We start from the raw sequence: 15501 nt of genomic DNA on the forward strand, positions 1-15501 counted from the left end.
AACCCCTCTGCCACCGTGAAGCCCTCAACCTATATTCAATTGAATAGACTTCAAAGACAAGATACTTAACATTCGAACTGGAAAACGTAGTTTTTTTTTGCAAATATTAGCTCATTTGGGATTTGATGCCTGCAACTTGTTTCAAAAAAGCTGGCACAAGTGGCAAAAAAGACTGAGAAAGTTGAGGAATGCTCATCAAACACTTATTTGGAACATCCCACAGGTGAACAGGCTAACTGGGAACAGGTGGGTGCCATGATTGGGTATAAAAGAAGCTCAGTCATTCACAAACAAGGATAAGGCGAGGGTCACCACTTTTGTGAACAAACACGTGAGCAAATTGCTTAAGAACAACATTTATCAACCAGCTATTGCAAGGAATTTAGGGATTTCACCATCTACGGTCTGTAATATCATCAAAAGGTTCAGAAAATCTGTAGAAATCACTGGACGGAAGCAGCAAGGCTGAACACCAACATTCAATGCCTGTGATCTTCGATCCCTCAGGCGGTACTGCATCAATAAACAACATCAGTCCACATTTCAAATTGTCTTTGGAAACTGTGGATGTCGTGTCCTTAGGAACAAAGAGGAAAGGAACCATCCGGATTGTTATAGGCGAAAGTTGAAAAGACATGCACCTGGGGATAGGTTGATTGGCAACACTAAATTGGCCCTAGTGTGTGAATGTTGTCTGTCTATCTGTGTTGGCCCTGCGATGAGGTGGCGACTTGTCCAGGATGTACCCCGCCTTCCGCCCGATTGTAGCTGAGATAGGCGCCAGCGCCCCCCGCGACCCCAAAAAGGGAATAAGCGGTAGAAAATGGATGGATGGATGAAAAACCGGAATCTGTGATGGCATGGGTAACTTACACATCTGTGAAGGCACCATTAATGCTGAAAGGTACATACAGCTTTTGGAGCAACATATGTTGTCATCCAAGCAATGTTATCGTGGACGCCCCTGCTTATTTCAGCAAGATAATGCCAAGCTACGCGTTACAACAGCGTGGCTTCATAGTAAAAGAGTGCAGGTACTAGACTGGCTTGCTTGTAGTTTAGAACTGTCTCCCATTGAAAATGTGTAATATCACTATACCATCCATCCATTTTCTACCGCTTATCCCTTTTGGTGTCGCAGGCAGCGCTGGAGCCTATCTCAGCTTCAATCGGGCGAAAAGCGGTGTACACCCTGGACAAGTCGCCACCTCATCGCAGGGCCAACACCGATAGACAACATTCACACTCACATTCACACACTAGGGCCAATTTAGTGTTGCCAATCAACCTATCCCCAGGTGCATGTTTTTGGAAGTGGGAGGAAGCCGGAGTACCCGGAGGGAACCCACGCAGTCACGGGGAGAACATGCAAACTCCACACAGAAAGATCCCAAGCCTGGATTTGAACCCAGGACTGCAGGACCTTCGTATTGTGAGGCAGACGCACTAACCCCTGGGCCACCGTGCTGCCCTTGCACTATACCATTGCATGTAATTATGTGCATTGCAGTTATTATTCACACAACATAAAATAAATAATAAAATATTAATAAAGAGGCATGGATGACACTTCATGACAGTAACACTTGCGTTTATACATACATAAGTAACATTTTATTTAATTATATATTAATACAATTATGAATTAATTTATTGTTAATAAAACCTTGTGCTTATTTATTATATACTGTTTTTATAATGGTATTTGATTGCTGTTCTGACAGTAACCCATGAAAATCTCAAAGAAATGTATACAATTTTATACATTAATTTTGTGAAATTAATTATACATATCGTATTTCCTTGAATTGCGGCCGGGGCGCTAATTAATTAAAACCTCTTCTCACTCCGGCGTTTACCAAAGGCATGCGGTAAATTTAAGCCTGCGCTTATAAATTTGAGTATGATGTAAGGATAACATCATAAAAATCACATTTAATTAAAAAAACGTTATTATGGTTTTACCTTTACTTATAAATGAAGTCCATGCACAGCTCCTTCTGATCAAAAACATCGATAACTTGTTTATAGAAGTCTTCCTAATCTTTCTTCAGTTTTAAAAGTCTCGATGGAGATCTTCCTTTATTACCTCCTGCTTCGATTGAAAGTCCAGTTTAGAAAACGGTTTTATTTTAGATATGTAAGCCTCCTTGTTAAAAGTGCAAGCGAGAGGAAAAAATAAACGATCGCTGCTTGTTGTCACTTCTTCTGCAGCCGAGTAGTCGCAAGAAGGATCACTAGCGCCCTCTATCACCAGAAGGCGGGAGTCATTTAATTACTCATGTTTGACACACACAGCTACGGTATATTAATAAAACATAGCTGCTTACTGTTCCTTTTAGCATACTCAATAGCTTGGACCTTAAATCCTACTGAATAGCTCTTAATCTTCTTCCCTTTATGCGATTTAAAATGATTGAAATCCGCCTCCTCCATTTTGAAAATGATGACCGGTGAAGTGTCACTCGTGACGTGACGAGTTTGACCCGGCGGAAATTCTAGGCATATGCTAATTATTTTTGCGAAACGAGTTTGACCCGGCAGAAATTTTGGACATGCACTAATAAAAAAAATACTTTGCGAAACGAGTTTGGCCCGGCGTTAATCCCGAGCCGGCGGTAATGCTTAGCATGCGCTAATTATTTTGCGAAACGAGTTTGACCCGACAGTAATTCTAGTCAGGCGCATACTATATATATACCCGGCGGCAATTCAAGGAAATACTGTACTAATCGTGGAACTGTGATTACCCAGACTACAATCTTACAGTCGAAACCTATAGTTGGGCTTTTATGTGCATACATACACATTGATGGAGTATCCTATTTTTGTGTCATTTTTCCAGATTAGTTCAAATCTCGTCTTTCACTGGTGCATTGTCTTCTGTTCAGCAATCTGCCTATTTAACACACATAATTGCAGGCCAAGGGTCGTCTAACCCCATTATACAAGCTAAAGGGCTTTGGTCACGGGGCAGGGCTTTATGGGCTCTGGACTGCAATAGTAGCCTGTTCAGTCACAGATTAATGTGGGCGGGCGTACGCTTGCGGGACCCCTCCCACACGGTGCTTGGTTATGTATGAAGCCAAACCCTGAGATTATTGTTGCAAGGAGGCACAAAGAATGGTGTTGTTTCCCAGAGGAGCCTTTGACTTCCATTACACTGATGTATATCTGCTGCCGCAGCACCTGAGAGAGAGAGCAGAAAGAGCCGTTACTTTGTTGCCATGTTTGATAGAGACTGTCATAGCTGGCACGTAAAGGGGAGCAGTTAAGATTGTTTGTTACTCCACGCCATGTCTGACCGGGTCTTGTACCGCCTTGCTCCCTTAGGTGTGTCCAGAGGCTCGGAGCCAAAGAGGAATGGAGTGAAGGGTCCACCAGACAGAAGAATGGAGAACGGGGTGAGTTCTTTAAAGCGTACCATATTTTCTAGACTAAAAGGCGCACTTAAAATCCTTTTTTTCCCTTAAAAATCGACATTGCGCCTTATAACCCGTTGCGCCTAATGTACGGAATAATTCTGGTTTTGCTTACCGACCTCGAAGCAATTTTATTTAGTACATGCTGTAATAAGTGTGACCAGTAGATGGCAGTCAAACATAAGAGACACATGTCGACTGGAATATGATGACAATATGACTCAAGTAAACAACACTAACATGTTATATGTTCCATTGAAATTATGGAACATTATACAAGGCGCTCAAAAATCTATCAAAATGTTTTAGTACGACTTTGGTAAGCTATGAATTGTACTTGATGAATTGTACTAGCCTTCAACATACAAGTGTTATAAAGGTGTGTGTATAAAGTAAGACGTATTATTTGGCGTTTTGTATGGCAATATTATACAAAATCAACTTTTCTTACCTTCTGGTACCTGCTGATCGTTATTTGGGATCTGCATAAATCCTGAAAAATTGTGCACGCCCGCCTTTGAAGTCTGTGCCGACACAGTAGTCAATGAGCTTCTTTTTTTTTGGTCTATCTTCTTGTTATGGGACATTCATCCTCCGCTGTTGCCATTATAATTATAAAGTAGTGTAAAGTTCTTACTTATATCTGTCAGTAAACTCACCATGAAAGCGCTAAACCATACCGGTGTAGTGAGTTTCCATTATTCACCCAAGGAACTTTAGTTATTAGAGAGTTGTTGTTGTTTCTGGATGAAAAGATGCTGCTCCGTTATTGACCTAAGTAAAGTTTGAATGCTATTAAAACAGGTAGCTCCATCTTTTGACACTTCTACGACTCCCGTCCTTGCATGCTACACTGCTACAGCAAATATAACGTAAATAAGACTGCCAACAAAACAGCGCATCCGGAAACGACTGTCAGAAAGCTGCTTAAAGATGATATGTTAAACATAATCTTGTCATGGTCCGGATCATGGTCTCATTTTGTTTTGTTAGTTTTAGACTCGGCATTGGTTCCTGTTTTTGTGCACCCATGTTTGTTTTAGTTACTATGGCGATGTATGATTTTCACCTGCCTCTGGTGTTCGGACCGCGTACCTGCTTCCAATATAGAGACATAATTTAAGCCTGTCTTTGCCAGTCAGTCTGGCTGGCGTCATTGCTCGTTTTAAGTCTGATTACATAGTTATGCTAGTTGTTCCATGCCATAGTTTGGTTAGTGATTCATGCCACAGTTTCATGTTTGTGTCTTGCTATGCCATAGTTTATGCTAGTTGTTTCAGGCCACAGTTTCATGCTTGTTTTATGCAATACCATAGTTCAAGCTGTTTGTTTCTTGCTACGCCATAGTTTATGCTAGTTTTTCGCTTTATGCCATGTCTCTGTAAGTTTTGTTTGTCTCTTGCCTTTGACTTTGTAAAATGTGTTTATTTCATGCCACAGTTTTATAAGTTCTCTATGTCCATAGTGTATGCTAAGTATTTACTTTAACTTAAAGTGCGATCAGCCTTGTTTTCCGTTTTTGTACTTTTTTTGAGTGAAGATTACTAAATATGTTTCTACCTGCAAGCCTTATCCGGAATAGTCCGTTTGCATCCCGGGAGAACAAACCCCGCAGCAAGCTGCGACCCCCCCTGCCGTGACAAATCTGTGCAACCAAATAACCACCATTACATGTTATGTAGACCACAAGGAACTGTTTTCAATTTAGAAAAAAAACAACAATAATATGACTCCTTTATTGCGCCTTATAAACCGGTGAGCCTTATATATGAAAAAAGCTCGAAAATAGACCATTCATCGGTTTTTCGCTTTATGCCTTGTCTCTGTAAGTTTTGTTTGTCTCCTGCCTTTGACTACGTAAGTCGTGTTTATTTCATGCAGTTTTATAAGTTCTCTATGTCCATAGTCTATGCTAAGTATTTACTTTAACTCCAAGTGCGATCAGCCTTGTTTTCCGTTTTTGTACCTTTTTTGAGTGAAGATTATTAAATATGTTCCTACCTGCAAACCTTGTCCGGAATAGTCCGTTTGCATCCCGGGAGAACAAACCTTGCAGCAAGCTGCGATCCAACCGTCCCCTCCCCGCCGTGACAAATCTGTGCAACCAAATAACCACCATTACATGTTATGTAGACCACAAGGAACTGTTTTCAATTTAGAAAAAAAACAACAATAATATTACTCCTTTATTGCGCCTTATAAACCGGTGAGCCTTATATATGAAAAAAGCTCGAAAATAGACCATTCATCGATTTTTCGCTTTAGGCCTTGTCTCTGTAAGTTTTGTTTGTCTCTTGCCTTTGACTATGTAAAACGTGTTTATTTCATGCCACAGTTTTATAAGTTCTCAAGGTCCATAGTCTATGCTAAGTATTTACTTTAACTCCAAGTGTTATCAGCCTTGTTGTCCGTTTTTGTACCTTTTTTGAGTGAAGATTATTAAACATGTTCCTACCTGCAAACCTTGTCCGGAATAGTCCGTTTGCATCCCGGGAGAACAAACCTTGCAGCAAGCTGCGATCCAACCGTCCCCTCCCCGCCGTGACAAATCTGTGCAACCAAATAACCACCTTTACATGTTATGTAGACCACAAGGAAGTGTTTTCAATTTATAAAAAAAATAAATAATAATATGACTCCTTTAATGCGCCTTATGAACCGTGCACCTTAAAAGCAGTGCGCCTTATAATCCGGTGCGCCCAATGGTCCGGAAAATACGGTACCTTAAATCTCCTGTGGCACTATTGTATTTCAATATGCTATTGTGAAAATAGGAATTGGAATTGAATGTTCTCACCTCCTATTTCCATGCCAGAGCATTATTGAACATGAAATCAAAAGGGCCTTTGCTGGTTACAGCCAAGTGCTGCGCCCCATTTCCTCAATTAACCAACAATCAATTCCACACAGTACACTAAATTCTTAAATCAATGAAGTGATATTTTTGGCCACCCTTAGAGAAGACCACTTGTGCTCTGTCCCTCATTAAAACCACATAAGCCCCACTGCCTAATTAGACCTTTGATGACTTTCCTGTTGTGCTGTTATGTTGACATAAAGTATGTGACCCATTATTTTGTTCCCCTATACTGCACAAGAAGGGAACCAATTAATTCAGTTCAGCTTCCTCTCCACGGTATAGAAATGCAAATTTTTTTTTTTTTTTTTACAGGCCATGCATTGTATACAAAGACTTTATTGTGCATTTACATAGTTGAGATTTAGTGAATGCATTTTTTTTTGTATGACTCTGTTATGACTCATTTTGCCCATGGCATACCCGTCCAGGTGGCAGCACCCAGAATGGACATGACTTTGGCGGAGCTACAGGAGATGGCTGCCAGACAGCAGCAGCAGATTGAAGCTCAACAACAACTCCTGGCTTCCAAGGTACAGAGAGAGAGAGAGAGAGTGAGACAGGAGGAAGATGAAAGTCCAGACAGGAGCTGGTAGAGATGATAGGATGTAGAGGATGAAGAGCTTAAGTGGTGGTGGTGATAAAAGTAACATCGAGTGGATGGAAAAATAATTAAAGGAGATTAAAGGAGGGAAGAGTTAAAAGAAAATGCCTCAAATTGTTAAGAGATAGAGGTGCAATAATGGTGGAATGGTGGCAGCAGGTGTAGTGTTTAAAATTTGAGAAGCCTGGGACATTTTAAGGACCTGATTTAGCCTGAGTCCTGTAGGGAAGATACCATTTACCGTATTTTTCGGAGTATAAGTCGCTCCGGAGTATAAGTTGAACCTGCCAAAAATGCATAATAAAGAAGGAAAAAACATATATAAGTCGCACTGGAGTATAAGTCGCATTTTTTGGGGGATTTTTTTTTGATAAAACCCAACACCAAGAATAGAAATTTGAAAGGCAATTTAAAATAAATAAAGAATAGTGAACAACAGACTGAATAAGTGTACGTTATATGAGGCATAAATAACCAACTGAGAAGGTGCCTGGTATGTTAACATAACATATTATGGTAAGAGTCATTCAAATAACTATAATATATAGAACATGCTATACGTTTACCAAACAATCTGTCACTCCTAATTGCTGAATCCATGGGTGCCCAAACTTTTTCTGCAGGCGAGCTACTTTACTTTATATAGACGTTTTTGTTAACAAGGGAAAGGTGTTTAATAATAATACAAGCATGTTTAACACATATAGATTCCTTTCTTTCATGAAGACAAGAATATTAGTTGGGGTATAACCTGATTCTGATGACTTGCATCGATTGGAACCAGACAGTAGTGCTGATAACGTCCACATTTTCAAATGGATGAGAAAAAAAGTGCTCCTTTCTTAGATTAGATTAGATTAGATAGTACTTTATTTATTCCGTCAGGAGAGTTCCTTCAGGAAAATTACAATTTTCAGCACAATCCCATTCAAGATCAAACAAACATTACAGGGAGACAGAACAGGATCGCTGACGGGTCTGCCGGCTTCCAGCGCCCCTTACAAAAAAGATGAGATACAGGTTAAAATAAAATAAAAAAATCGGTCTTAGCCTGGGCCCTGGAGAGGGGGTGCAGACTGAGGCCAAGGGAAAAACAACAACTCATAGCCATAGTACACATCCCTCTTACATGTGTGTAAGAGGGAAACATCAAACATTCAAGAACACAGAGGACATTAAAGACATTAAAGCAGCAGATACAACCAGACACTCCTACATACAGCTATGAATAAAAAGTAAAAGTAACATATCCACTGTGGTGGCCTCTGCGGTGTTCCACGCCATCGTCCGCTGGGGTGGAGGGACCATGGCCAGAGACAGGAGCAGACCCAACAAAGCAACCAAGACAGCCGACTCCACTCTCGGCCAGTGTCCAGTCCGCATGGATGAGTGGTGATACGTCCAAGGAGACTGAGGTGTCCGACACCTGCTCACCCAGTCAAGACACCGCGAAGCCTCTTATTCCCAGCGCTCAGTGCTAGCTCTGCATACCACATGAGAGTGGTTGGTTTTTGGCATCTTATTTGTCTAGCTTCCATACTCGTTTTTATAAACTTTACAAGAAATACAATGGCGGCAAACTCCATGCACGCCAGTTTTTTGAGACTTTTATTTTGTTAGCGCAGGCAGCATGAAGCAGCGCCTTTATTGTGAAGACAGAAACTGTGCAGTCGGTCTTTAGCGTTGTGACGGCAGGTACGATGCGAGAGTCTGGTTGGTGGTAGCGTGGTGTATAATGTAGCCTGGAAGAGTCAATGTTGCATGGGATTCTGGGTATTTGTTATGTTGTGTTTATGTTGTGTTACAGTGCGGATGTTTTCCCGAAATGTGTTTGTCATTCTTGTTTGGTGTGGGTTCACAGTGTATGGTTTTTTCAACATTTTGGGTTGCCTACCCCTGTTCTATACAAAAGGAGTTTTTAAGGACCTACTGCATAAAAGCTTAGTCAAATATCATCAATATGACAGTGCTCTAGTGTTTTTTTAGGAATCTTCTGCAAAAATGCACAATTTTTTCAGAATCTTTTTGGGTCTCTTCTTGTTCCACCAGGAGCAGCGACTGCGCTACCTGAAGCAGCAGGAGCAGCGGCAGCAGCATCAGGCGTCTGAGCAGGAGAAGCTCCAGCGTCTCCGCGACAACATCGACAACCAGGAGAGTCGGCTCAAAAAGGTCCGAGCCCTCAAAGGACAAGTGGAGCAGAAACGCCTCAGCAATGGCAAACTGGGTAAGATCCTCCCGTTGGGAAAATGTACTGCTAAAAGGAGTTACAATTAGGGAAGGGAAATGAAAACTCCCAGGGTTTTGATTCCTTGGAATCATTTTACAGTTTTTTAAACAAATTTGTTATTTATACACGCTTGATGCCTGCAGCACAGATGTTGGAATTATTCACGGGAAAGAAAGGCAACAGGGCAACTTGCATCAAATTGGGAAAATACTACTAGAAACATTAGCAGACACCACATGTGATATAAAGTTTAATGAATGACACGTTTTCAATCCTGTCTTTGATGGAAACTAATCACCACCACCAGTCAACTTGTCGTCTAATGTTAATACTGCGAGTAACGAACAAACTAACTCTGCCAAGAATCTTAAAACATGCTATTATTAACTGTAAACGAGAAATTAATGTTTTTCTTGTAGTATATGACTTGACGTCTGAGCAGCTGTCTGCAAGCCTCTTTTCTATAGAAGATGTGTTTTCCACTGCTGGAGACACCTTGATTAGTCGGATAAAAAAATCATAATATGACCCCTTTAATGCGCCTATAATCCGGTGCACCGTTTGTACGAAATTAGACTTCAATAGACCCAGTCGTCGCCAGTGCGCCTTATAATCCGGTGCACCCTATTTTCTGAAAAATACGATATTGGAGGGAATTAGCTGGCGGTGCCTTTACTTGTGCAATGCTGGGCACCCATTTAAAATCTAAATGTCCTCCAATAAGCAGAAATGATTTTGATCTTTATTTGTATTGTAGTCGAGTCATTTACAAAAGGTAAATTTGGTAGGCTATATGCTACATAACAGCTAAGCACACAATAGCGCACAAGCCAAACATATGTAATACGTAAATGGTTTAACTTGTATAGCGCTTTTCTACCTTTTGTACGTGTCCTTAATCGAACACTATAGCAGTATAAAACCGCACATTTGTCAATGTAAACAAGTACCAAATAATTATAGTTGCATAATACTCACACATACAAAGCCTCCAAGGCAAACCGGTATTAGAAAGTATCCAGTAACCAACGTCTCTGGATCATTCAATTTACAGCATAGGGCCGGGCGATATGGGCTTTTTTAATATCTCGATATTTTTAGATACATGATATATGTCTCGATATTTTCATGTAGATATATTCATGCAGAGAGGGAAATCACAAATAAGACAATTGACCATAAGTGTTTTTATTAAACAGTTATTAAGCAGTGGCACAAACATTCATGTTATTTCCAAAACATAAAGTGCAAGATTGTCAGAGACATTCTAAAATAAGCTATGAGTGCACTTTTGTGCATGATGTCACTAAGATGAGGTATCAAAACAACAATAAATTAAAGTTGACTTTTTGTATAGAATGCCACTACAATAGTTTAAAACAAATAAAGTGCACTTTTGTGCATGATGTCACACAAGATATTTGAATAACTATCAAATAAAAATGAGCTGCATAGTAAGAAATCAAATCGCTATGTGGTAGGTTACTGCGGACGTTATCTCCTTATGTTGTTGACTATTTATTTCATACGGTGTTAATGTGGAAATGGTTGCCTCGGCATTTTGTTGGTGTGGCACCGAACGGAGATGTTGACATGCGGAGTAAGCACTCTACAGTCTCTAGCAGGTGACTTTCCAAATGATGCTACATATTAGCAGTAATGCTACTTTTGTAGCAACACTTTTGGCCCACGCTTGACAAATTACGGTTGTCTGTTCGACATATTCCCACTTGAAGCCAAACCACCGCCAGACGATACTGTAGACTCCCTGCTGTTTTTCTTGGAAATTAATTCTTCCTTCATTTTTTACCAGATTCGCACCTTCTTTCTCTCGTATTACCACTCGCACCACAGCTAACGTTACCCATGCTGCTACCTCTCTGCTCCTCGAGGGCGTATACGTATGTGACGTGTGTAAGAAGGTGAGCTTGCTGTCTGTGAGAATGAGAGAGAAGTAAAATACAGCACTATGTCATCAGTTTCTGATTTATTAAATTGTATAACAGGGCAAAATATTTCTCATTTGCAGTGGTCTTTCTTGAACTATTTGGAAAAAAAGATATAAAAATAACAAAAAAAGTTGTTGAAAAATAAACAAGTGAAGAAGTGATTCAATTATAAATAAAGATTTCTACACATAGAAGTAATCATCAACTTAAAGTGCCCTCTTTGGGGATTGTAATAGAGATCCATCTGGGTTCATGAACTTAATTGTAAACACTTCTTCACAAAAAAAGAAATCTTTAACATCAATATTTATGGAACATGTCCATAAAAAGTCAAGCTGTCAACACTGAATGTTGGATTGTTGTATTATTTTTTCACAGTTTATGAATTTACATTCATATTTCAATAAGGTATTATTCAATAAACATATCTTTACCGAATTAATGAATTGCTGCTACTTATAAAAATGTTTTTAATTAATCTCACTTGTCATACCTTCAAGTACTTCCAGGGGTTAGCGCACCCCCTTATAGAGGACTACTGCTCCACTACGTGTCATCGCGCACGCTTTTGCATCACACAATCAATGTGCCGGCTCTGTAACATGTTGTATGAGATTTGTGCAGAACAACGTATGTGGCTGCAAGACGTACTTACTCAACAGCCATACAGGTCACACTGAGGGTGGCCGTATAAACAACTTTAACACTGTTACAAATGTGCTCCACACTTTGAACCCAAACAAGAATGACGAACATATTTTGGGAGAATTTCCGCACCCTAACACAACTTAAACACAAGAGAACAACTACCCAGAACACCTTGCAGCACCATCTCTCCCGGGCTACATACACCACCTCAACCGACGCAAGTAGGGAGGGTCGGTGGTAGCGTGGGTGTGTGTATTGTACCCCGGAAGAGTCAGGGCTGCATGGAATTGTGGGTATTTGTTCTGTTGAGTTTATGTTCTATTACAGTGCGGCTGTTCTCCTGAAATGTGTTTGTCATTCTTGTTTGGTGTGGGTTAACGGTCTGGCACATATTTGAAACAGTGTTAAAGTTTTTTTTTACGGCCACCCTCAGTGTGACTTGTGTAGCTGTTGACCAAATATGTCTTGCAACGTCACAAATGTGAACTGATTAGCCAAAGGTGACAAACATTTTGGCTTGTACATTGCCTGCACAGAATTCAGTGGGTATTAAAGGGGAACATTATCACAATTTCAAAAGGGTTAAAAACAATAAAAATCAGTTCCCAGTGGCTTGTTGTATTTTTTGAAGTTTTTTTCAAAATTTTAGCGGTCTCGGAATATCCCTAAATAAAGCTTTAAAGTGCCTTATTTTCGCTCTCTGCGAAGACACTGGCCATTTCCCTGTGACGTCACACAGTGCTACCAATGTAAACAAACAATGGGAATACCACAGCAAGATATAGTGACATTAGCTCGGATTCAAACTCGGATTTCAGCGACTTAAGCGATTCAACAGATTACGCATGTATTGAAACAGATGGTTGGAGTATGAAAGTATTGAAGAAGAAACTGAAGCTATTGAGCGAATAGCTATTGACGCTATTCATAGCCATAGCATAGCCGAATAGCTGCGTTAGCATCGCCGGTAAAATGTGCGGACCAAACGATCAGGACTTTTGCATCTTTTGACACTGGAGCAACTTAAATCCTTCGATTGGTAAGTGTTTGTTTCGCATTAAATGTGGGTGGAAGGAAACGTAATATAGTTGCAAATGCATCTACAGGTTATCCATACATCTCTGTACCATGTCTGCTTTAGCACCGCCGGTAAATAGCATGTTAGCATTGATTAGCGTAGCATGTTAGCATCAAATAACTGGCAGTCAAAATCAGCAAAACTGACCTTTGTGATTTCGTTGACTATCGTTGCAAATGCATCTGCAGGTTATCCATACATCTCTGTGCCATGTCTGTCTTAGCATCGCCGGTCAAATGGGGAGACACTCTGGCACATTCAATGGGGGTCCGGCAGCAGACACTTTGGCATCTTGGGGCCAGTGGTGCAACTTGAATCCCTCCCTGTTAGTGTTGTTACACCCTCCGACAACACACCGTCGAGGCATGATGTCTCCAAGGTTCCAAAAAATAGTCAAAAAAACGGAAAATAACAGAGCTGAGACCCGGTGTTTGTAATGTGTTGAAAATGAAAATGGCGGGTGTGTTACCTCGGCGACGTCACATTCTGACGTCATCGCCTCCAGCGCGATAAACAGAAAGGCGTTTAATTCGCCAAAATTCACCCATTTAGAGTTCGGAAACCGGTTAAAAAAATACATGGTCTTTTTTCTTCACCATCAAGGTATATATTGACGCTTACATAGGTCTGCTGATAATGTTCCCCTTTAAGAAGAGGGCCGTTATAGCACACCATGAACAGCGTGATATTGTAAAGATCGGACAAAATCGAGACTAATGGGTAGTGTGACGCTGTCAAGTTCTGTTCACATTAGATTTTCGGGCCGCACATACAATAAATTGTCATAACTAAGCGCGGGCCGCATGTTTGAGACTCCTGCTCTAACCACTAGGCCACCAAGTCGGTGTATAATATATATTATTTCCCAACATTCTAATGTTGCCATCTTTCCCACCCTTCTCTTCACCTACAGTGGAGGAGATTGAGCAGATGAACAACCTCTTCCAGCAGAAGCAGCGAGAGCTGGTGATGGCTGCCACCAAGGTGGAAGATCTTAACCGGCAGCTGGAATTGTTGAAAAATGGCAAAATGGAGAACTTCCACGACAACCAGGGCTCTGTGGCTGAACTCGACCGCCTCTACAAGGAGTTGCAGGTGTGCCATTTGGCCTATAAAGCATCTTATTTCCAGTGGGAGTCATCTTTCTGTTTTCCTTGGCAGATGCGGAACAAGCTGAACCAGGACCAAAATTCCAAACTGCAGCAGCAGAGAGAGAGCCTGAACAAGCGCAACATGGAAGTGGCTTCCATGGATAAGAGGATCGGCGAGCTGCGCGATCGGCTGTGGAAGAAGAAGGCAGCGCTGCAGCAGAAGGAGAACGTGCCTGTAAGTATTACACATATGTTCTAGACACATGAAGCTGTTGCAGACCATAGATAGGAAAATGTTGTATAAAGAGTATGGCCAATTCGGTTTCAGGCGATCTCCTAAACCAGGGTTCGGCAGCCCAAATTGTTGAAAGAGCCATATTGGACCAAAAATACAAAAAAATAAATCTGTCTGGAGCCGCAAAATATTAAAAGTCTTATACAAGTGTTATGATGAAGGCAACACATGATGTAGGTTACTATAGCATAAGCATGTGAAATATACATTTTGGTATTGTGCAAATCAAGTAAATAGTCCCACTTGGCTGAATAAACATAAAGTACCTGAAGATTACTACGATCAAAGTATTGGACAGGAGGTCGGAAATGTGTAAATAAAGTTGTATTTTATATGAGAAAAAAATGGGCATACAAAATGGTAGAAAACTTATCTTCTTATCTGTTGTTCATTCATTCACCCCTGGGCTCGTAATGCTCAATCTCCACAACCACAATGCACCTGCTCCCAGTCTTTTTTAACATCTGATTTGGACAAATAAATTGTTGAACATGCAGTATCTGAGTTAACCCTTTGTTAGGCTATGAAGTAGAAACAACTCAATTCAGTGTCAGTGTTTCTCAAATAATCAATATCAAATACATGTATAAATCAAATCAATTCCCTTTTAACTCTTTTTAACTATAAATAATAATATATTAATGTATCAGCAACAAAGTATGCAAATTACAAATGATCATCACACATAAACTACATAACCCATAAGTTTCAACAGTACCTTCTAAAAATGTGTAAATGTACTTAAACAGCATTTAGGCTCCTACAAGAGGGTTTGCCCAAAATAGATTATCTTTGAATCTCAGTAAAAACTGAAACTATGCAAGGAAAACAAATATTGGATCTATAATTAGATGAGAAAATGAACTGGAAATCTCATTACAATATACAACATAATGTGGCAAGAAATATGTCAATAATGAGTAAAGCAAAATATGTTCTGGACCAAAAAAATCACTCCATATTCTCTACTGTTTGCAAGTGTTACGATATCGGAGTTACTGTGCAGAAATATGGGGGAAAAACTGCAAAAGTACACTTATTCACTTACCATGTAACAAAAAAGAAAGATCAGTTATAATTAGAGATGTCCGATAATATCGGACTGCCAATATTATCGGCCGATAGCTTTAAAATGTAATATCGGAAATTATCGGTATCGATTTCAAAAAGTTATATTTACGAGTTTTTAAAACGCCGCTGTACGGAGTAGTACACGGACGTAGGGATAAGTACAGAGCACCAATTAACCTTAAAGGCACTGCCTTTGCATGCTGGCCCAATCACATAATACCGACGGCTTTTCACGCACAAAAGTGACGGCAAGGCATAC

The 15501-nt window shown here is 40.3% G+C and overlaps 1 protein-coding gene across 3 annotated transcripts in view; it reads left to right on the top strand.

Moving 5' to 3' along the window:
* LOC133558913 (apoptosis-stimulating of p53 protein 2-like) overlaps positions 1 to 15501 on the top strand; it is a 97437-nt gene that overhangs the window by 42407 nt on the left and 39529 nt on the right. For all 3 annotated transcript variants that reach the window (XR_009808058.1, XM_061910074.1, XM_061910075.1), the window contains exons 5-9: positions 3334 to 3404; positions 6711 to 6812; positions 8933 to 9107; positions 13699 to 13880; positions 13947 to 14111. Coding sequence is in view for 2 of the 3 variants with exons in the window: in XM_061910074.1 (XP_061766058.1) it covers positions 3334 to 3404; positions 6711 to 6812; positions 8933 to 9107; positions 13699 to 13880; positions 13947 to 14111 (695 nt within the window). In the remaining variant the exon portion in view is untranslated. The remainder of the gene's footprint in view (positions 1 to 3333; positions 3405 to 6710; positions 6813 to 8932; positions 9108 to 13698; positions 13881 to 13946; positions 14112 to 15501) is intronic.

This window comes from Nerophis ophidion, linkage group LG09 (genome assembly GCF_033978795.1).
Source record: "Nerophis ophidion isolate RoL-2023_Sa linkage group LG09, RoL_Noph_v1.0, whole genome shotgun sequence".
Classification (NCBI taxonomy): domain Eukaryota; kingdom Metazoa; phylum Chordata; class Actinopteri; order Syngnathiformes; family Syngnathidae; genus Nerophis; species Nerophis ophidion.